Source organism: Neoarius graeffei, chromosome 9, assembly GCF_027579695.1.
Source record: "Neoarius graeffei isolate fNeoGra1 chromosome 9, fNeoGra1.pri, whole genome shotgun sequence".
Lineage (NCBI taxonomy): Eukaryota > Metazoa > Chordata > Actinopteri > Siluriformes > Ariidae > Neoarius > Neoarius graeffei.
Window position 1 is genome coordinate 15,659,861 of NC_083577.1, and position 22,701 is coordinate 15,682,561.

General features: G+C 41.5%; 1 protein-coding gene across 1 annotated transcript in view; it reads left to right on the plus strand.

Moving 5' to 3' along the window:
• Positions 1-22,701, plus strand: part of edar (ectodysplasin A receptor) — a 78,994-nt gene that overhangs the window by 32,912 nt on the left and 23,381 nt on the right. The window contains exons 3-9 of the mRNA XM_060929051.1: positions 1,322-1,444; positions 4,118-4,299; positions 9,379-9,464; positions 11,067-11,147; positions 14,974-15,099; positions 17,341-17,415; positions 18,418-18,460. Coding sequence (XP_060785034.1) covers positions 1,322-1,444; positions 4,118-4,299; positions 9,379-9,464; positions 11,067-11,147; positions 14,974-15,099; positions 17,341-17,415; positions 18,418-18,460 — 716 coding nt within the window. The remainder of the gene's footprint in view (positions 1-1,321; positions 1,445-4,117; positions 4,300-9,378; positions 9,465-11,066; positions 11,148-14,973; positions 15,100-17,340; positions 17,416-18,417; positions 18,461-22,701) is intronic.

The window sequence follows — 22,701 nt, forward strand, 5'->3', positions numbered from 1 at the left end:
TGCTCCCATCCAGATGACTTCTCTTTCAGGGAAGACCTTGCATTTTCCAACATGACAATGCCAAATCACATACTGCACCAATTACAGCATCATGGCTGCGTAGAAGAAGGGTCCGGGTACTGAACTGGCCAGCCTGCAGTCCAGATCTTTCACCCATAGAAAACATTTGGCGCATCATAAAACGGAAGATACGACAAAAAAGACCTAAGACAGTTGAGTGTACAGGATGCCTCCAATGACAGCAAGCGCTCATCTTGTAGAGTAGCATTTACCTCGAGAGAGACTATCTTCTGAGTGTGGTCTGACACCGTGGTGTAGACGTGGTCCAGCTTTGATTCGAGTGTTGAGATGGAAGATTTGAAGTCAGTGGAGAGGGCTTGGCGGTGTTCTTCCAGGAGGTTAGCAATGGCCGCCATGCTAAATTCATCACTTGCCTCGAGCGTGGAACTGACCTTGGCACCCTGGTCTTTAACATTCTGTCTGGTCGCATACGTCGACATATTTAACTAGCGTGTTCATCAGAAAAGACGAGTACTGCTATTGTCGTGACTTTCGGGGTCTTAAAGCGTGAAAATGAAAATAGTTGCGGGAGCGAGACACGTCTACTCCAACGCAGCCTTTCCAGCATTAACTTTTTCAGCAGTTTGTGCTACAATAGCTTATCTGTAGGATTGCACCATATGGGCTAGTCTTTGTGCCCCATGCGAATCAATGAGCCTTTGACACCCATGACCCTGTCGCCGGCTCTCCGGTCGTCCTTCCTTGGACCACTTTTGGTAAATAATAACCATTGCATACCAGGAACACCCCACAAGATGTTTTGGAGATGCTCAGACCCAGTCAACTAGCCATCACAATTTGGCCCTTGTCAAAGTCACTCAGATCCTTACACTTATCCATCTTTCCTGTTTCCAACTCATCAACTTCAAGAACTGACTGTTCTCTTGCTGCCTAATATATTCCACCCCTTGACCGGTGCCATTGTAATGAGATAATCATTGTTATCAGTGTTTTTAATTTTATGGCTGATCGGTGTATATTGTGATATACTGTATATTTAATAACGTGAAATGAAAAAAAAATTCAAGGAGTACCTAAAGTAAATAGCATTAAGAGAAAAACAGTCCAGCTTATAGTCTGAAGTGACATACGGTATAATCTAAAAAAAAATCATAACAATAAACAGAAATGATTTATATCATACACAACAATATAATGTGATAAAAAAATGTATTAATTACAACTGAGAGAGTGTTATTCTGCTGCTAGTTCTGTTACCGAATTACCCGAATACGTGTGTGTGTGTGTGTGTGTGTCACAGGCTTTCAGTGTGTATCCATTGAGGGCCGAATACTCCAGCTGTGGAGAAAATGAGTTTTATAACCACAGCAGCAGCAGCTGCCGGCCGTGTCCACAGTGCCAACCAGGCCAGGAGCCGTACATGGTAAACACACACACACACACACACACACACACACACATATATACAGTGGGGCAAAAAAGTATTTAGTCAGCCACCAATTGTGCAAGTTCTCCCACTTAAAAAGATGAGAGAGGCCTGTAATTTTCATCATAGATACACTTCAACTATGAGAGACAGAATGGGGGGAAAGAATCCAGGAAATCACATTGTAGGATTTTTAATGAATTAATTGGTAAATTCCTTGGTAAAATAAGTATTTGGTCACCTACAAACAAGCAAGATTTCTGGCTCTCACAGACCTGTAACTTCTTCTTTAAGAGGCTCCTTTGTCCTCCACTCGTTACCTGTATTAATGGCACCTGTTTGAACTCGTTATCAGTATAAAAGACACCTGTCCACAACCTCAAACAGTCACACTCCAAACTCCACTATGGCCAAGACCAAAGAGCTGTCAAAGGACACCAGAAACAAAATTGTAGACCTGCACCAGGCTGGGAAGACTGAATCTGCAATAGGTAAGCAGCTTGGTGTGAAGAAATCGACTGTGGAAGCAATTATTAGAAAATGGAAGACATACAAGACCACTGATAATCTCCATCAATCTGGGGCTCCACGCAAGATCTCAGCCTGTGGGGTCAAAATGATCACAAGAACGGTGAGCAAAAATCCCAGAACCACACGGGGGGACCTAGTGAATGACCTGCAGAGAGCTGGGACCAAAGTAACAAAGGCTACCATCAGTAACACACTACGCCGCCAGGGACTCAAATCCTACAGTGCCAGATGTGTCCCCCTGCTTAAGCCAGTACATGTCCAGGCCCGTCTGAAGTTTGCTAGAGAGCATTTGGATGATCCAGAAGAGGATTGGGAGAATGTCATATGGTCAGATGAAACCAAAATAGAACTTTTTGGTAAAAACTCAACTTGTCGTGTTTGGAGGAGAAAGAATGCTGAGTTGCATCCAAAGAACACCATACCTACTGTGAAGCATGGGGGTGGAAACATCATGCTTTGGGGCTGTTTTTCTGCAAAGGGACCAGGACGACTGATCCGTGTAAAGGAAAGAATGAATGGGGCCATGTATCATGAGATTTTGAGTGAAAACCTCCTTCCATCAGCCAGGGCATTGAAGATGAAACGTGGCTGGGTCTTTCAGCATGACAATGATCCCAAACACACCGCCCGGGCAACGAAGGAGTGGCTTCGTAAGAAGCATTTCAAGGTCCTGGAGTGGCCTAGTCAGTCTCCAGATCTCAACCCCATAGAAAATCTTTGGAGGGAGTTGAAAGTCCATGTTGCCCAGCTACAGCCCTAAAACATCACTGCTCTAGAGAAGATCTGCATGGAGGAATGGGCCAAAATACCAGCAACAGTGTGTGAAAACCTTGTGAAGACTTACAGAAAATGTTTGACCTCTGTCATTGCCAACAAAGGGTATATAACAAAGTATTGAGATGAACTTTTGTTATTGACCAAATACTTATTTTCCACCATAATTTGCAAATAAATTCTTTAAAAATCAGACAATGTGATTTTTCTGGATTTTTTTTTCTCATTTTGTCTCTTATAGTTGAGGTATACCTATAATGAAAATTACAGGCCTCTCTCATCTTTTTAAGTGGGAGAACTTGCACAATTGGTGACTGACTAAATACTTTTTTGCCCCACTGTACTGGAAAAAAGAAAAACAAAACAAATCGAGTACAGCTAATCGCACATAACCATGCCTTGCCATGGTTTATCTTAGGTTTGAAAATAACAAGTGGTCTTAAACGAGTACAGACACATCCACCCTCACTCTTCTCTCTCTCTCTCTCTTGTCTTTCATTCCTCTTCCTGTCTCTCTCGCTTTCGTTTATCAATCTTCTTTAATTAGCCAATCTTGGCCTGTAATACACGCAGCCTGTGATCTTTTTTGTTTTCAAAGCCAACTCTTTCAGAAAGGAGATCAAAAAATTGCCCTTGATCTTCAGGCAGCCTTCGAAGGGCACCTACCGAGGATCTTTGAGTGTAAGATCAAAGACCTGAAAGCTTGGAGTGCTCACTTGTGTAAATATTTGTCTCATCTCATTATCTCTAGCCGCTTTATCCTTCTACAGGGTCGCAGGCAAGCTGGAGCCTATCCCAGCTGACTACGGGCGAAAGGTGGGGTACACCCTGGACAAGTCGCCAGGTCATCACAGGGCTGACACATAGACACAGACAACCATTCACACTCACACCTACGGTCAATTTAGAGTCACCAGTTAACCTAACCTGCATGTCTTTGGACTGTGGGGGAAACCGGAGCACCCGGAGGAAACCCACGCGGACACGGGGAGAACATGCAAACTCCGCATAGAAAGGCCCTCGCCGGCCCCGGGGCTCGAACCCAGGACCTTCTTGCTGTGAGGCGACAGCGCTACTCACTACACCACCGTGCCGCCGTAAATATTTGTATGATATAAAATTAATGATTTGATATTCCTATTTAAAATTGGCATTATTTACATTTGTGAATCAACCTCAGAGGTGACAATTTGTTTGGTCCCCACTAATACAATATAATACTGGAAAGTGTGTGTTCATGTGTGCATGCACGCACACGCAAGAGACAAAGAGGGAGAAATGTATTTGTGAATTAGTCACAGTACTAGGTTTATGAGAACATTTGGTTCCCAGAAGCACAATACAAATGTGTGTGTGTGCCTGCAGAATTGTGGCTATGGTGTTAAGGATGAAGACTATGACTGTGTGTCATGCCCACCGGGGAAATTCTCCAGGGGAAAATATGAGATTTGTCGTCGTCATAAAGACTGCAACGCACTGTACAGAGCCACGGTGCTCACGCTGGGTACGAGGGAGAGCGATGCCGAGTGTGGACCCTGTTTACCTGGGTGTGTACACACACACACACACACACACACTAATGTGTCCTGAATCAGTGTTTTACATGTAGAGCACTCTGACAAGCAAGGAGGAAGATGCACTGTCACAGAGTCAGACACACACACACACGCCTAACACATGTTACTGTACCCAATTAAAGAGGATGATCTGCTTTCAATCACTTTTAATGTAAATATACAAAGTGCTGCTTTTTAGCGGAACGTTATTGAGTGTCTTTAATAAACTGAAGGCTGGAGCTTTAAGAAGTCTCTGAATATATGACCACTTCTTTATTAAAAAAAACCCCAAAAAATAGTAAATCCTGTAAATCCATCTCAGATCTAAAGAAGTTTGGAAATATGGCTGTTATGAGATCTTGGGATTTTATTAGTTGCAGTCCTCGATGTGTCCTTAATTCAGTCGCTGAACTACAAAAGTTGTCTTAAAGCGATGTTACTATTTACACAGCTGATCAATATCCTGCTTCAGTCTGTGTCTCACACCACAATGTGTTAAAGATAGCGTATAATTATCCACCTAAAGGTAGGTGTGTGTGTGTGTGTGTGTGTGTGTGTGTGAGAGATAGAGATATTTCTCTTTGATCTTTGTATTTAGCAGTAGACAGCAAATGAGAGCTAAATTATTAATCCACCATAGACTGCCATTTTTTTTTTTATTATTTATAAGCAAACAATACTGACATGATACTGTTCACCACATGAAGTCCAAGCAATAGTTATTTATGTGTGCAGGTCAATGTTAAAGTTCAATAATACCAAAATAAATGTACATACTTTAGTTTTATATCACCATGGACTGAGAGGCTGCTGTTCAAGAAAGAAGCTCCTGCTTCAAAATCAAGACCTTCAAGTTCGACTAAACTTTGCAGCTGACCACATAGACAAAGAAAAATCCTTCTGAAGGAAGATGAGACACAGATTGAGCTGTTTGCCCACAATGACAAAAAGTACAGAGGAACCCTGTACCAACTGTTAAGCATGGTGGTGGTAGCTTGGGGCTGTTTGGCTGCCAGTGGAACTGGTGCATTACACAAATTCTATGGAAAAATTAAGAACCTTAGAATTTTTCAGCATAACCTCAAACCATCAGAAACATCGACACAATTGAGTGTTCCAATAGGACAATGATCCCAAACACACATCAGAGCTGGTTATGGATAAAGCAGGTTAACATTAAGCTTAAAACAAGTCCTCACCTCAACCCTATCGAAAATATGTGAACTGTGTTTAAAAGTCAGGTGTGTGCCATGAAACACTAATTTAACTGAACTCTACAAATTCTGTCAAGAAGAGTGAACAAATATCCAACCAGAATTCTGACAGAAGCTTGTTGAAGCTGATCAGAAACGCTGGGTCAAGGTGAAACTTGCTAACAGACATTTAACCAAATACTACACGCGCTGTAGATATAATTATGACCATGTGATGATTTCAGGAAACTGAATAAGTACACTTCCAAGACATCACTGAAAGCCCAATTGTGCCAGGTCATCACAAGGCTGACACATAGACACAGACAACCATTCACACTCAGGTGGGGTTTACATTAGACCGTATCAGCGGATCATCAGATTAACGTTTTTATAAACGATTAGCGTGCACACAGCAACGCCAATACACGGATACGCTAATCACATGACTAATTCGGCACATAAGTTGAAATGTGTCAGTGCAGCTCATCGCTTCCTCCTCAGCGGCTGCGCTCCAAATCACTCCGCCCTGAACAGCGAGTGCCCTCTGGAGGGTGCGCACTCCGGCCCTGCGCAGCTCACAGAGCGTGCGAGTGTAGTGCACGAGCAGTGATTCGGGACTCAGCCGCTGTGCGCAAGTCACTTACCACTTGCAAGTGGAAGGATGGCAAGCCTAAAGACCATCATAACTACACAATGGGCAGTATTTGCATCAGTTGCAGTATTTTCATACTTTTATACTCTTTAATGAAAGGTGATACAAGGCGGAAGTCCACGCCGTTTTTCAGCAGTCGCGTCACATGACCAACGCCAGCGAATCAGGAAGGTGGATGTCACAGTGACGTTGTCCAATGACGACGCCAGCTAGAGCTCAGCACAGCGTATCCGCGTATTCTCAATGTTTACACAGCACCGGATCAGACACAATCTGGATTGAATACGTGGACCCTGGTGGATTCCCGTTTCCCGGCGTTTCCAGGCATTTTAATGTAAACGGACAGTGCATCCGCGAAGAAAACGAGACAGATACGGTCTAATGTAAACTTGGCCTTACATTCACACCTACGGTCAATTTAGAGTCACCACTTAACCTAACCTGCATGTCTTTGGACTGTGGGGGAAACCGGAGCACCTGGAGGAAACCCACGCGGACAACATGCAAACTCTGCACAGAAAGGCCCTCGCCGGCCACGGGGCTCAAACCCGGACCTTCTTGCTGTGAGGCGACAGCGCTAACCACTACACCACCATGCCGCCCCACAATAAACATACCATACTTAAATAATTCCCTGTCTATACTAGTGCATCTCAAAAAATTAGAATACCATGAAAAAGTTCCTTTTTTTCATAATTTAATTCAAAAAGGTAAACTTTAATATATTCTATATTCATTACATGTAAAGTGAAATATTTAAAGCCTTTTTTGTTTTAAATTTTGATGATTATGGCTTATAGCTCATGAAAATTTGAGATACTGGATTTCTGATTATTAGAATATTCCCTAAGATCAATCAAAAAAAGTATTTACAATACAGAAATGTCCAACTTCTGAAAAGTATATTCATTTATACACTCAATACTTGGTTGGGGCTCCTTTACCATGAATTACTGTATCAATGCGGTGTGGCATGGAGGTGATCAGTCTGTGGCACTGCTGAGGTGTTATTGAAGCCTAGGTTGCTCTGATAGTGGCCTTCAGCGTATCTGTATTTTTGGGTCGGGTGTTTCTCATCTTCCTCTTGACAATACCCCATAGATTCTCTATGGGGTTCAGGTCAGGCAAGTTGGCTAGCCAATCAAACACAGTAATATCATGGTTAGCAAACCATTTGGTAGTAGTTTTGGCACTGTGGGTAGGTGCTAAGTCCTGCTGGAAAAGGAAATCAGCATCTCCAAAAAGCTCGTCAGCAGATGGAAGCATGAAGTGCTCTAAAATCTCCTGGTAGATGGCTGTGTTGACTTTGGACTTGATAAAATACGGTGGACCAACACCAGCAGATGACATGGCACCCCAAATCATCACAGACTGTGGAAACTTCACACTGGGCTTCAAACACCTTGGATTCTGTGCCTCTCCACTCTTTCTCCAGACTCTAGAACCGTCATTTCCAAATTAAATGCAAAATGTACTTTCATCTGAAAAGAGGACTTTGGACCACTGAGCAATAGTCCATTTCTTTCTCTCCTTAGCCCAGATAAGACACTTCTGACATTGTCTCTGGCTCAGGAGTAGCTTGATATTAGGAATGCGAAAGTTGTATCCCCTTTCTTGAAGATGTCTGTTCGTGATGGGTCTTGATACACTGACACCAGCCTCAGTCCACTCCTTGTGAAGCTCTCCCAAGTTCTTGAATCAACTTTTCTTGACAATCCTCTCAAGACTGCAGCCATCTCTGTTGCTTGTGCACCTTTTCCAGCCACCCTTTTCAGCAATGACCTTTTGTGGCTTACCCTCCTTGTGGAGGGCATCAATGATCATCTTCTGGACAACAGTCAAGTCAGCAGTCTTCCCCATGATTGTGGTTGTGTGTACTGAACTAGACCGAGAGATACACTGTGTTCATACTGTTTTACTCAAACTCGAAATGAAATATTCTAATATTTTGAGATGGGTTTTTTTTATGTTTTTGTACTGTTTGCCATACTGATTAAAATTAAAATAGAAAAATGCTTGAAACATTTTAGTTTATGTGTAATGAGTCTATAATATATAACATTTTCACTTTCTTAAATAACTGATGGAAAATATTGAACTTTTTCACAATATTCTAATTTTTTGAGATGCACTAGTATATTTGTCCAAGCTCCTTCAACTTCTTAACTATATTGGATGGTATTTGTAGGCTATTTGTTTACACTAGTACTTCAGAACTGGTCGCTCTTGGATTCTCTTGGGTCCATGCACTTATTGTTAGTCGCTTTGAATAAAAACATCAGCTAAATGGCTGTAATATTTGAATAATGTACAATATCTAAACAACAATTACATAGAATTAATGTTGTTTATTCAGGTCCAAAATGCAGTGGTTAGTGGAAAGACAGGAGTCACATGTACAGATGAGCAGTGTATGGTGCTGGACAACATGTTTTGTGAGTCCGTTTTTTTGTGCTCAAAACAGATTCCATTCATAAAATCTTTAAGCTTTCACGAGTTGTTTGTGCACCCGACGACGGCACATGTTGAACCAGAAAAAGACATAATATAAAAAGACATTATCCTCTGACTAAAACATGGTTGTCGTAGCTAGCTCTGCTCAGCTACATTCGGCTCCCTCAGCCTCAGCTGCTTGGATAAACTAGAAATCAAAGACCGGCATCTGAGAGAGATGGGTGTCATGGCAACCCCCATTGTCTCTCGCAGGGAAGCCATGGATATCACCATGAATCATCACCAAAGCACCTCATTTTCATCGATAACCCATGGCAAAGCATGTCTGTTTAGGAATAAGCACCTTGCTGCACTTTGCATGTTTGCAAGCCATTTTTCTCTTCTATGTTTAGAAATCTCTCCAGTTTTTCCCCCGATTATGAATTACTTTTGGTAAATTAAAAAATCTGATGTCTTTGTTTCATTCAGAACAACTTGCACCTCCAAAAATGCAGCAAAACCTTCCCATACCGATCAATAACAACTAATTTGGCTAAATGAAGCACTACAAGCATGCCTCCCTGTCATGGCGGCATAGTTACCATTGCTATGGAAGTCAAATGATGGTGCAAAGCCTCCATGATATTTTTAATGTAGAAACAGTTAATTTCATTACTTTTTGAAGGCATCTTTTCTCTACAGCATTCTTTTGCATGTACCCAAGACTTTTGCATAGATATGTATGTATATACACACACATAAAGCTAGTGTTTCCTCTTCCTTACACAGGTACTACATTTTGGAAAATCGTCCGAGAAACATCTATGGCATGGTGTGTCACTCTTGTCACAACGCTCCACGGAACACGAAAGAGTGTAAGATGAGATCAAATTAAAAAAACAAACATTTCTTAGATTTTTTTTTTACATCAAGGCTAGAACAAAAAAGACATGACTTTGGATTTGGTTCTCATTCTCATTCAACTGTCTTACTAAAGCCAGCTGCTCAGATGGAGCTGTCATGGTTTTATATCTAACATGGAAAATATAGCATGGAAAAGCCACCTCACAGAGAGAGAGGATTGGACTACAATACATGGAAAATATAATAATACACAATTTCTCATCAGTTTATCATGATAGAAAATGACATTGATATATTGCTACACACTCCAGCTGTTTATTTCCAGAAAGTCAGAAATGAGTCTGGTGTTTTTGTTTTTTGAAAAACATTTTTAATTAAAGACTTCACATCAAGCCTTGAAGACCTTTAATGGTTAAAAACTATGCAGACACGGAGGTTACAGACGAGCCGATGCTCGCAAGCTAATCTACAAATTACAGTCGTGCACAGCAGAGTTTGCATCTGTTAATTAAAAAAACTAAAAATGTCCAGAGGCTGAAAAAAATTATTAACTTGCTTCTGCATGCAGGGAAACGATTGACTTTCAGTAAAGTCTGTGTTCATAAAGTGTTATGAACATCCATATAAAGTTTAACAACTTTAACACAAGAGATGAACATCCTCTTCTTTCACCTGCAACATTATTGGACATCACTGTTACTACGACTCTTAATCTTAGCATCATTAATCACAGAATCTGACCTTATAATTAGCTTGAACCTCAGGATTGATTGTTGTTATTTGAAATAAAAGCTAGTGCTAATGGCTATGTGTGAAAGACAACGGGATCTTTTCAACATAGACCAAATAAATAATGGATAACAAAGAATTTAAAACCCATACAACACAGTTGCTGAAATCCTTGCTTTAGTCTTCTGCCAAAACAGCACTCAAATTCCACTTAGTAATTAGCGAGTCAAAGGTTTCACTGCAAACATCACGATCAGTCAAAGTTTTGACTTAAAAACAAGCCGATAAGTGAACTGGGAAAAAAGCAAGGCTTAGCTTATCATATTCACTAACATTAAGGTGGAGGAGTGACTTTTTTCTTATTACAACAACTCCAACTTTTTCATATGCTAACAGCTGAAACTCAAACCAACCGACTTCATATATATATATATATATATATATATATATATATATATATATATATATATATATATATATATATATATATATATATAAAATGTCCTCTCTGGTAACACACTACACATAGTACACACACCACTAGTGGACTGATATACTAGTTAGTGTGAAGATTTAATTGTATCTGCTGCTGTTATCTGAAGTCTCTTCAGTATTACAGAAGCGATATGAGAATAAAAACTTTGTAAGGACCAGGCTAAAGAACAAAACCCCCTCTCTCCTCTGTCCTGAAACATAGGTATGTGTCTTTGGCTGTACTCCCTTCAGGTACACGGACACAGGATGTATCTGTGCTGGTATATGACGTGTGTGTTTGAAACCTCCTGCCCATCTGAATCAAATTTTGACTATTAGTATCTACAACCTGCTTGACATTCAATGAAATAAAAAGTTGGTGTAAGTAGTGATGATTTTTTTTCCCCCAGGTATGCGAACGACATCCATTTCATTGAACCGTGGCTCAGGAACATCCACCAGCACCACTACGTTCCCTCATGCTGAAAAAGGTACTAAAAATTTACAAACTTTGTTATAGATTTCTATCTTATGACTTCTACATTATCGAGTCAGTACAAAAATGTTTTAGAGTTCCAAACATTCGTTTTCCAGCACAAAATTAAATGCTACAGAAAAAAAAGTTTGTATCTGAGCAGCATATTACATAAGAGGCCACTTTTCGGATTAAAAAAAGAAAATCTAATGAAGGCTACTGGGATTTGCTGCAAAATTAAGAAGCAAATGTGACAAAGTGTCCAGTAGAACTGTGGCTGGTTCTGCAAGATGCTCAGTAAAACCTTCAGCTCATTTCCTTATAAACATGCACTCATTGTACCTGAAACTACTATTTTTTCAAAGCAAAGGGTCGTCTCACACCAAATATTAAAGTATCTAATCGTAAAATTTGATAATGTGTTTACCGGACTATGTGCGATAGTTATATGCAGCAGTTTTATTCACGTAAGCCAGTGGAACAAAATTTTGTTCAAATGTCAAGTTTATTTTTATAGCACTTTTAACAATAGACATCTGAACAATAGACATCAATAGAAATCTGCTATCACAACTAGAGATTAATGAAATACAACAACGATGCTACGGCAAGGGGGAGCCAGGAAGACAGGTCAGCGGGGAGATGTCATCATCCCCACAACCAGAGATTGGGTACCAAGCCCCAACAGCTAACAGCCTCAACACAAGAGCTGCTGACCTGAGAAGGAAGATCGTGACCCAACTGGAAACCTGGAGCCCCCAACAAATACCGAAGCTGAGTTGCCAAGTACCTTCAGAAGATCTACTAGTAGATGTGAATGCTGCTCTGAAGACAATCTCCACAAGAACCATCACTGAGACCAACAAGCTGATACACAGTACAGCAACAGTAATCATGGAGATGCTTGGACACAAGGTGGGCTCGGGACATAACAAACAGTATCCACCATGGAAGAGACGATTAGAGGCCAAGATAAAGGCAGCAAGGAGAGAAGTTAGCCAGCTAGCTGAACTACAGAAAGGGAACATGGTGAATAAAGGGGCGCCCAGGAAGTACAACTCACTCTCCATACCAGAGGCACTCGAAACTGCCAAACAGCGACTAACAGCTCTGGCCACCCGGTTGAGGAGATACACCAAGGAAGGAGAGGCCAGGAGAATAAACAAGCTGTTCTCCACTGAACCAGCCAAGGTGTACTCTCAATGGCAGGGGAACAACAACCGGTCAGACCCACCAAGAGCTGAGGTGGAAAAATACTGGAAAGACATATGGGAAAGAAAGGCATCACACAACACCGATGCCCAATGGTTAGTGGACCTAAGAGCTGACCACAGCAACCTCCCAGAACAAGAACCAGTAACCATCTCAATGGCAGACGTCCAAGAAAGAGTGTCAAAGATGAAGAGCTGGACAGCACCAGGCCCCTATATGATCCATACGTACTGGCTGAAGAAGCTAACTGCACTCCATGAACACCTAGCAGCACAGATGAACCAGCTGCTGAGGGATGGAACCCACCCAGAATGGCTAACCCAAGGCAGGACAGTCCTAATCATGAAGGACCCCCAGAAGGGACCCATCCCATCCAACTACCGGCCAATTACCTGTCTCTGCACAACATGGAAGGCCCTGTCAGGCATCATTGCGGCAAAAATGAGTAAGCATGTGGCTCAATACATGAGCGAGGCACAGAAAGGAATTGGCAGTAACACCAGAGGAGCCAAGCACCAGCTACTGACCGATAGAACAGTCGCCCGAGACTGTAAGAAGAGACAGACCAACCTGTGCACTGCCTGGATTGATTACAAGAAAGCCTACGACTCAATGCCACACACATGGATACTGGAATGTCTGGAACTGTATAAGATCAACAGGAACCTAAGGACCTTCATACAGAACTCAATGGAAATGTGGAAGACAACCCTAGAGGCCAACTCAAAAAAAACCATTGCCCAAGTCAACATCAAGTGCGGCATATACCAAGGAGATGCGCTATCACCACTGCTGTTCTGCATAGGCCTGAACCCCCTCAGTCAGATCATCACGAAGAGCGACTACGGGTACCGATTCCGTAGTGGGGCAACAATCAGCCACCTGCTCTACATGGATGACATCAAGCTGTATGCCAGGAATGAGCGAGAAATAGACTCGCTGATCCACACCACCCGGATCTACAGCGATGACATAGGGATGTCATTCGGATTGGACAAGTGTGGCCGGATGGTCTCAAAGAGAGGCAAGATGATCCGGACTGAAGGGATTGACCTACCAGAGGGCAACATAGGTGATATCCAAGACAGCTACAAGTACCTTGGCATCCCACAGGCTAATGGAAACCATGAAGAGGCCACAAGGAAGTCAACCACAGCCAAATACCTCCAGAGAGTAAGGCAGGTCCTGAAAAGTCAGCTGAATGGTAAAAACAAGGTCCGAGCCATCAACATGTACGCACTACCAGTCATCAGATACCCCGCTGGTATCATAAACTGGCCAAAGGAGGAGATAGAAGCCACAGATATCAAGACTAGAAAGCTCCTCACCATGCATGGAGGGTTCCACCCCAAGTCCAGCACCCTGAGACTATACGCTAAGCGGAAAGAGGGAGGCCGAGGGCTAGTGAGCGTCAAGACCACGGTCCAGGATGAAACATCGAAAATCCGAGAATACATCAGAAAGATGGCCCCAAAGGATGAACTGCTAAGTGAATGTCTCAGGCAGCAGAACCCTGATGAGAGTGCAGAGGAGGAGGAGGAACAGACAACCTGGAGAGACAAACCCCTACATGGCATGTACCACCGTCAGATAGAGGAAGTGGCTGATATCAAGAAATCCTACCAGTGGCTGGATAATGCAGGACTGACAGACAGCACAGAGGCACTAATCATGGCAGCACAAGAACAGGCCATGAGCACAAGAGCCATAGAGGCCAGGATCTACCAGAGTAGATCAGACCCAAGATGCAGACTGTGCAAAGAAGCTCCTGAAACAGTCCAGCACATAGTAGCAGGGTGTAAGATGCTAGCTGGATCAGCATACATGGAGAGGCACAACCAAGTGGCTGGGATAGTATACAGGAACATCTGCAACCAGTATGGAATAGAAATACCCAAGTCCCAATGGGCCATACCACAGAAGGTGGCTGAGAACAACAGGGCCAAGATTCTGTGGGACTTCAGCTTCCAGACTGACAAACAGATCCTGGCTAACCAACTGGACATAGTGGTGGTGGACAAAGAGCAGAAGAGGGTGGTGGTGATAGATGTGGCGATCCCAGCTGACGCCAACATCAGGAAGAAGGAACATGAGAAACTTGAGAAGTATCAAGGGTTGAAAGAGCAGCTGGAACGGATGTGGAAGGTCAAGGGTTGCGTGGTCCCCGTGGTAGTGGGGGCACTTGGGGCAGTAACCCCCAAACTGGGAGAGTGGCTCCAGCAAATCCCAGGAACAACATCTGAAGCCTCAGTCCAGAAGAGCGCAGTCCTAGGAACATCGAAGATACTGCGCAGAACCCTCAAACTCCCAGGCCTCTGGTAGAGGACCCGAGCTTGAGGATGACATGGATACCACCCCCCCGCCGGGGGTGAGAAGGAGATTTTTTTATATATATATATATATATATATATATATATATATATATATATATATATATATATATATATATAGTCACGTTTATCTGTATAGCGCTTTTAACAATAAACATTGTCGCAAAGCAGCTTTACAGACTTTGAACGACTTAAAATATGAGCTAATTTTATCCTTAATCTATCCCCAATGAGCAAGCCTGTGATACACATGCGCGTGTGTGTGTGTTTAATATCTTCTTTTTTTTTTTTGCATTATAGATCCAACAGGGCAGGGTCACCTAGCAACAGCCCTTATCATCGCCATGTCCACCATCTTCATCATGGCCATCGCCATAGTGATGATCATCATGTTTTACATCCTGAAAGCTAAGCCAAGCGGCCAAGGTGAGAGAGTGTGATGTGTTTTTTAATGCAAAAGGTACATTAGGTACATGTAATGTAGCCTCGGTAGATTCCCTAAACACAGGAGTATGTATATACATACGTAAATATGCAAATACATAATGTCCAGCAGGAACACACTTGGCCTTAGCACCAAGAATATGATTTATACACTTTTTTCCACACGCTGTACACAATCATGTTAGCTTGCTAAATCACTAACAGAGTAAAATATCGCAAAATTGATCATATGACATGAGTTTATTTCATCACCACACCACTAGTTTGGTAGCAAATTTACTTCCTAATTTTAATTAACAAAAAAAGCAAACATTTATTGAAAACCATAACAGATTTCTAGTGGTTTGTAATGGGTTTTTGGTGGTCTCCAATGGTACTTTAACAGAAGGTTTTATCCTGATGCTAATTATCTATCCATGAGTAAAGGTTATGGTGGTGTTTACTGAACATCTCTCCTGGAATCCCTCAGAATTTGATGGAAACCATTACAGCCTTGGCTACTAGTTGTAATTAACCTAGTGCTGGGTTAATTTAAAAAGGCAACAGGGTGCACTGTTTTATGAAAATAATCAAAAACAAGGTAGTGTGATGCAACACATCACAAAGCACAGTCAATTATGTTCCATTAGAAGCATGTTCTTAAGTGTTTTATTTATCTTACAACAGCAAATTGCCAACAATTACAAATTATAACTTATTAAAAATCAGGTCATTTATTTATCCATTTATAGTCACATTTAGGCCAAGTTTACATTAGACCGTATCTGTCTCGTTTTCTTCGCGGATGCACTGTCCATTTACATTAAAACGCCTGGAAACGCCGGGAAACGGGAATCCGCCAGGGTCCACGTATTCAATCCAGATCGTGTCTGGTCCGGTGCTGTGTAAACATTGAGAATACGCAGATACGCTGTGCTGAGCTCTAGCTGGCGTCGTCATTGGACAACGTCACTGTGACATCCACCTTCCTGATTCACTGGCGTTGGTCATGTGACGCGACTGCTGAAAAACGGCGTGGACTTCCGCCTTGTATCACCTTTCATTAAAGAGTATAAAAGTATGAAAATACTGCAAATACTGCCTATTGTGTAGTTATGATTGTCTTTAGGCTTGCCATCCTTCCACTTGCAAGTGGTAAGTGACGCGCATGCCCGATATGCACTGGGATCACACACACAGCGGCTCAGTCCCGAATCACTGCTCGTGCGCTTCACTCGCGCGCGCTCTGTGAGCTGCGCAGGGCCGGAGTGCGCACCCTCCAGAGGGCACTCGCTGTTCAGGGCGGAGTGATTTGGAGCGCAGGATGCCTGCGGAGCCGAGCGTATCCGTGTATTGGCGTTGCTGTGTGCACGCGAATCGTGTATTGGTGTTGCTGTGTGCACGCTAATCGTTTTAAAAACGTTAATCTGATGATCCGCTGATACGGTCTAATGTAAACCCCACCTTAGTGCTGTGGAACGTTTTCTTCACCACATCAGAGAGTCCACTGTACATGTCCTTGTCATTGAGCTGTTACTATAGAAACAATAACTGATTAGAACAAGCATGTTCATTTTTAACAAACCTGCACTACTGTCAGAGCTGCTGTTACAGAAAACTAATCACCAACTCCTTCTGACCAATCAGAGTCAAGAATTCAACAGGTATAAACTATTTAGCTGAACATGATGCATAGTGAAAGGCATTAATGCTAGCAATGGCGTAAACACATTGTGATTTTCTTATGAGATTTCAATTCTGTGCTGCCTTTTACGATCCAAGGAAGCATGTGATTCAGTAAAATGATTGTCCTGAAAACAGGACTGAAACAAAACCCAGAGCTAGTTAGCAGGAAGACGTGACTTGCGTCCGGCTGCCTCTCACATTAGCTCACTTTTTCATCTAATATATTTTACATTTAGCTCACTCTGAGCCACCACATTAGCTTGGTACAAGAGTGCAGCCTCGGGAATAAAACTATAAGTGAAATCATATGAGTGTTACATGGTGGTCTCGCAACTTCACACACACACACAGATATTTGCTTTGAGTTTCCATATCACTGGAAATGAAAACAGCAGCTGGAGAAAAGAGACAGAAAGCAAGCTTTTACATGATCAAGAGATTATTAATTTTTTTAAATAAAAAACAACTTTAACTCTGAGGGGTAAAATGTACGAGTTAATGAATAATATTATTATATTTAATAATTAGGTATGTCTTATTGTCTTTTTTTCCCCCCAGCATGCTGTTCGGGCCAGATGGTGAAAACCATAGAGGCTCCTACAAACAAGCAAGAGGAGAAAAAAGATGCCCAAGGTGGGGACAGGAATGTAAAAACAAATCATCATTTAAAATAAAATTACCCCACGCTTATCTCGAGACACTCCACTCCCTCATTCAAGGAAGTGTGTGATGGAATGTTTGGCGTCCGTTCCTTGCTTCGGGCCATAAATTCTCCGACTTTGCAATAGCATAATGACTCTCTTTTCTCGCCTGCTTCAATTATCCTGCTTCACTTATCCTCACCGCGATTACAGACTTCAGCTGTCAGTTTATGGCAAAAGGTCAAAAAAGCACTTATTATTAGCTGAAAGTGAGGGATGGAGAGATCAGGCATGTTCCAAACACTACTGTTTAATAGTATTTTATTTAATGTTACTCTCTCTATGACATCATACTAATATGAAAAAGATGTGTTAGTAAAATATTTTAATGGTCAAGTTAGCTTTTGTATTGAAATGCTAGCTAATAACAAACTAGCAAATTGCACGTATTGCATGGTACACACCATTTAGCTAGTTAATGCAATGTTACCTCATGGACAACTCGCTACATAGTGCTGAGCTAGCTAAATAGGACCATATATTTACAAATATGAGTTAGCTGTCTTGCCTTTTCCTCCACCTCATTGTTCTGATTAACAGGTTTTGTTTTTTTTTGAATGAGACTGTCGAGTTGTTCCCTGTGAGCGGTTCAGTTTAGCTAGTGAACCATGTAATGCTACATTACCTACCTAAAGGTAACCAAACCCAAATTTGACTAGTAGAGCAATAAAAGAAAAAAAAAAGACACCCAGCTAACTTGTACTTAATAGTCGATAATTTGAAGTGTTCATGCTAACAGTATGTTGAACATATCGCATAACCACTTATTAATGTTGCTTTCCTGTATCACATGAATAAATACTTTTTTTAAAAATTTCAAATATTTAAAAATGAATATCTAATCAAATGTTAATGAATGTAGATGTTTGTTCAGTCGCAAATCAAAAGTTCTTAAGTTCATTTTTTTAAAAAGAGAATTCTGTAATATTCACAGAGAAGGACGAGTTCAAGCCTCCGCCAACAAAGGCAGTAAAAAGGTAAGGAATGTTTTTAAAAACTCAAACATGTCTTTGTGAAGAAAACTCCATCCCAAGTGTGAATGAGAGAGACATCAGGGCAGCTGCACTCTGCTTGAACTTGAAACAACGAGCTTTTTTCCCCTCTTTCTTCACAGTTTTTTTTTTTCTCTGCTGTTAATTAAGTCACCACAGGACAAGTTCCAGCAGCAAAGGTTTAGCTGCTAGCACTTTCAGCATGTTCGGGAGTGAGAACTAAGCTAAGCTCACTTCAGGCTCCTTCTCTTTTTCTATTTTTTTTGGACTGGAAACATTACGCGGTTTGAGGTAGTTTGATGAAAACGCACCTCGGGGCGAAGGAGATGTTAGTTTTGCACAAACACAGCTTTGAGGGATAAAGAAGGTGAGTCTTCCCCCCCGTCTGGTACAGAGTGACAGGCCATTGAGTCATTTCTAACAGACAGCAATAATTACACTCATCAGCTTCACCTCAGTTACACAGTCCTGCTTATTACTGTTATTGAGCTGTGAAATTTATGATTTAATTTTTTTTAACATATTCGATAAACATTTTGGACATAAGCCACATGGAGAAAAACCATCATGTATTAAATACAAACTCCTATGAAACGTTAGCTTAAAGTTAGCTTTAAAATTCACATCTATTCAAGGTCTTTCATAAATCTGAGGGAAAATAGAGTTCTAGGAGCCTGGAGTCATAATTTACATGGGATGACGTACAGTAAGAGTCATTTTTTCTCCTCACCGCATACATGGCAGCTAAGTGGCGCATGCCAGCCAATTCGCTAATGCTAGCGGTTGCAAACCCTGACGCAGGTGTCATGTTTCTGAGGAACAATGACGTTCTGTGAGTGTCTCTAACTCGTCTCTATCAACAAGGCGCTTTTATTTTTCTGGCCCGGGATGAAGGCAAGACTGAATTGAAAGCTTTTACAGTTTGTTTAGCTACATGGGACAAACAGGAGGCGAGTCAGTGCCTCACTGTGTACAGAGTATTATTCACATGAGGTAACACATTTTTAAAGAGCAGGTTTTCAACTTCCAAATGTGTTCCTTGAACATTAGAATTTGTTAAGGTGAAGATTAGCTTTAGCTGCAGTGGTGCTCACAATTGCTACATTTTAACATGGTCATATTTAAAATATTTCCTGTTATATTTATATTTCCTGTTATATATCCATCTGCTGTTTTATGCCATTATCCAATCAGCCAATCCCTTGACAGCAGCACAATGCATAAACTCATGCAGCTACAAATCAAGAGTGTCAGTTAATGTTCACTTCAAACATCAGAATGGGAAAAATTGTGATCTCTGTGACTTTCACTGTGGCATGGATGTTGGTGCCAGATGGACTGGTTTGAGTATTTCATAAACTGCTGATCTCCTGGGGTTTTCACCACACAACAGTCCTGGAGTTTACACAGCAGTCCTTGAAAAAAATCTCCCAGCCTTACTTGCCCAGTGGGCAAGCAGCACCCAAAACATACTTGCCCAAAAAACAATTCCACTTGCCCAGAGCTTTATTTTATTTTGGAGAGGACAGAACGCAGTTGATTTTTTTTTTTAAATAGGTGAAGCAGCATAATTATCATAAATCCACAAAAAATAGCACCAATGCAGACACATTCAGAAAGAAAGAAGTTCTAGTAGCAGAGGAATGAATAATTTAGGGTATATTAAGCTGTGAAGAGTTTTGAAGGAATATAATAATGTTGGAGCTTTGTTTCTGTTATCAAAGGAACACAGTCCTGTGCAAAATGTCACCGTGGAACCAGAGTGTAGAAATGAATCTGCAGTTCAAGAGAGTTCCACACAGACACACACACACGCACACGCGCACACACACTGAACTTTACAACAGCTGCACGCGTGTGAAATGGAAATAGATCGACTCAGGCAGCAAAAACTAATTTGGATAAAATTGTTATGGTCCATTACACACTGATCAATCTGTGTGACTCAGCTGTGCCTTTGAATTGAGAATTAATGAAAAGGGAACTGAACTTTAACCATTTATTGAAATTATAATTACAAGGGTGATTATAGTTACTGTATGACTACAGCTACAACTGAAATGTGCTGATTCTGTTGGTGTTTGTAATTATTGTACCATCAGCTATTACAGGGAGTGCAGAATTATTAGGCAAGTTGTATTTTTGAGGATTAGTTTTATTATTGAAAAACAACTATGTTCTTGATGAACCCAAAAGACTCATAAATATCAAAGCTGAGTATTTTTGGAAGTTGGAGTAGGGCTTTCTTAGTTTTAGCTATCTTAGGAGGATATCTGTGTGTGCAGGTGACTATAACTGTGCATAATTATTAGGCAACTTAACAAAAAACAAACATATACCCATTTCACTCATTTATTTTCACCAGGGAAACCAATATAACAACTCAACATTCACTAATATACATTGCTGGCATTCAAAAACAAAAAAAAAAAACCAAATCAGTGACTAATACAGCCGCCTTTCTTTACAAGGACACTCAAAAGCCTGCCATCCATGGATTCGGTCAGTGTTTTGATCTGTTTGCGATCAACATTGCGTGCAGCAGCAACCACAGCCTCCCAGACACTGTTCAGAGATGTGTACTGTTTCCCCTCCTTGTAGATCTCACATTTGATGAGGGACCACAGGTTTTCTATGGGGTTCAGATCAGGTGAACAAGGAGGCCACGTCATTAATCTTTCTTCCTTTAGACCCTTTCTGGCCAGCCATGCTGTGGAGTACTTGGATGCGTGTGATGGAGCATTGTCCTGCATGAAAATCATGTTTTTCTTGAAGGATGCTGACTTCTTCCTGTACCACTGCTTGAAGAAGGTGTCTTCCAAAAACTGACAATAGGACTGGGAGTTGAGCTTGACGCCATCCTCAACCTGAAAAGGTCCCACAAGCTCATCTTTGATGATACCAGCCCATACCAGTACCCCACCTCCACCTTGCTGGCGTCTAAGTCGGACTGGAGCTCTCTGCCCTTTGCTGATCCAGCCACGAGCCCATCCATCTGGCCCATCACGACTCACTCTCATTTCATCTGTCCATAAGACCTTAGAAAAATCAGTCTTGTGATACTTCTTGGCCCAGTCTTGACGTTTCATCTTGTGTGTCTTGTTCAGTGGTGGTCGTTTTTCAGCCTTTGTTACCTTGGCCTTGTCCCTGAGTATTGCACACCTTGTGCTTTTTGACACTCCAGTGATGTTGCAGCTCTGAAATATGGCAAAACTGGTGGCGAGTGGCATCTTGGCAGCTTCACGCTTGACTTTCCTCAGTTCACGGGCAGTTAGTTTGCGCCTTTTTTTTCCAACGCGCTTCTTGCTGCAACGCGCTGTTGACTATTTTGAATGAAGCGCTTGATTGTTCGATGGTCACGCTTCAAAAACTGGGCAATTTTAAGAGTGCTCCATCCCTTTGCAATATATGTCACTATTTTTGACTTTTCTGAGTCCGTCAAATCCCTCTTCTGACCCATTTTGCCAAAGGAAAGGAAGTTGCCTAATAATTTTGCACACCTGATATAGGGTGTTGATGTCATTAGACCACACCCCTTTTCATTACAGAGATGCACATCACCTGGTATGCTTAATTGGTAGGAGGCTTTCAAGCCTATGCAGCTTGGAGTAGGCCAACATGCATAGAGAGGGTAATGTGGTCAACATACTCATTTGCCTAATAATTCTGCACTCCCTGTAGATAAAATTAAAATAAAATCTTACAACATTGAAAGTCCAGAGCAAGATAATATTTTACAAATAATAACACTTCAGATATTGCTTTAACAATAATGAGCATTACTGTATAAATGACAGAGAATAGTTTACCATCCAGCCCACAGTTTAGATCAGAACCCTTTGAGAGTAAATGCTTTGGCTTTCGCAACATTCTGTTCCCAAAAGCTGATGTCAGGAAAAAGTCTTTACACAAAGAAGGTTTTCTTGCTTCTCTAGTTCTTTAAAGCTGTGTGTTGGGACTTTTCAGGAAAAAGAAGGTATATTCCAACATGTAGCTAATGCTAGGCCACAAATCTGCACCGTCACTCCAGTCATTTTGAGGAATTTTGTACAGATCATAACTGCTAATAAACTCTAATTTCCATGTATATATATCCTTTGCTTCTGTCTGACTAAGATTGTTCAAGTAATCCGCTAGTAGAGCTTTTTTAGCTGTAATTTTCTTCGGACAACAGCAACAGATGCCATACATCTCCACTTGGCTTCAGTATGTGAACAGCCAATCAG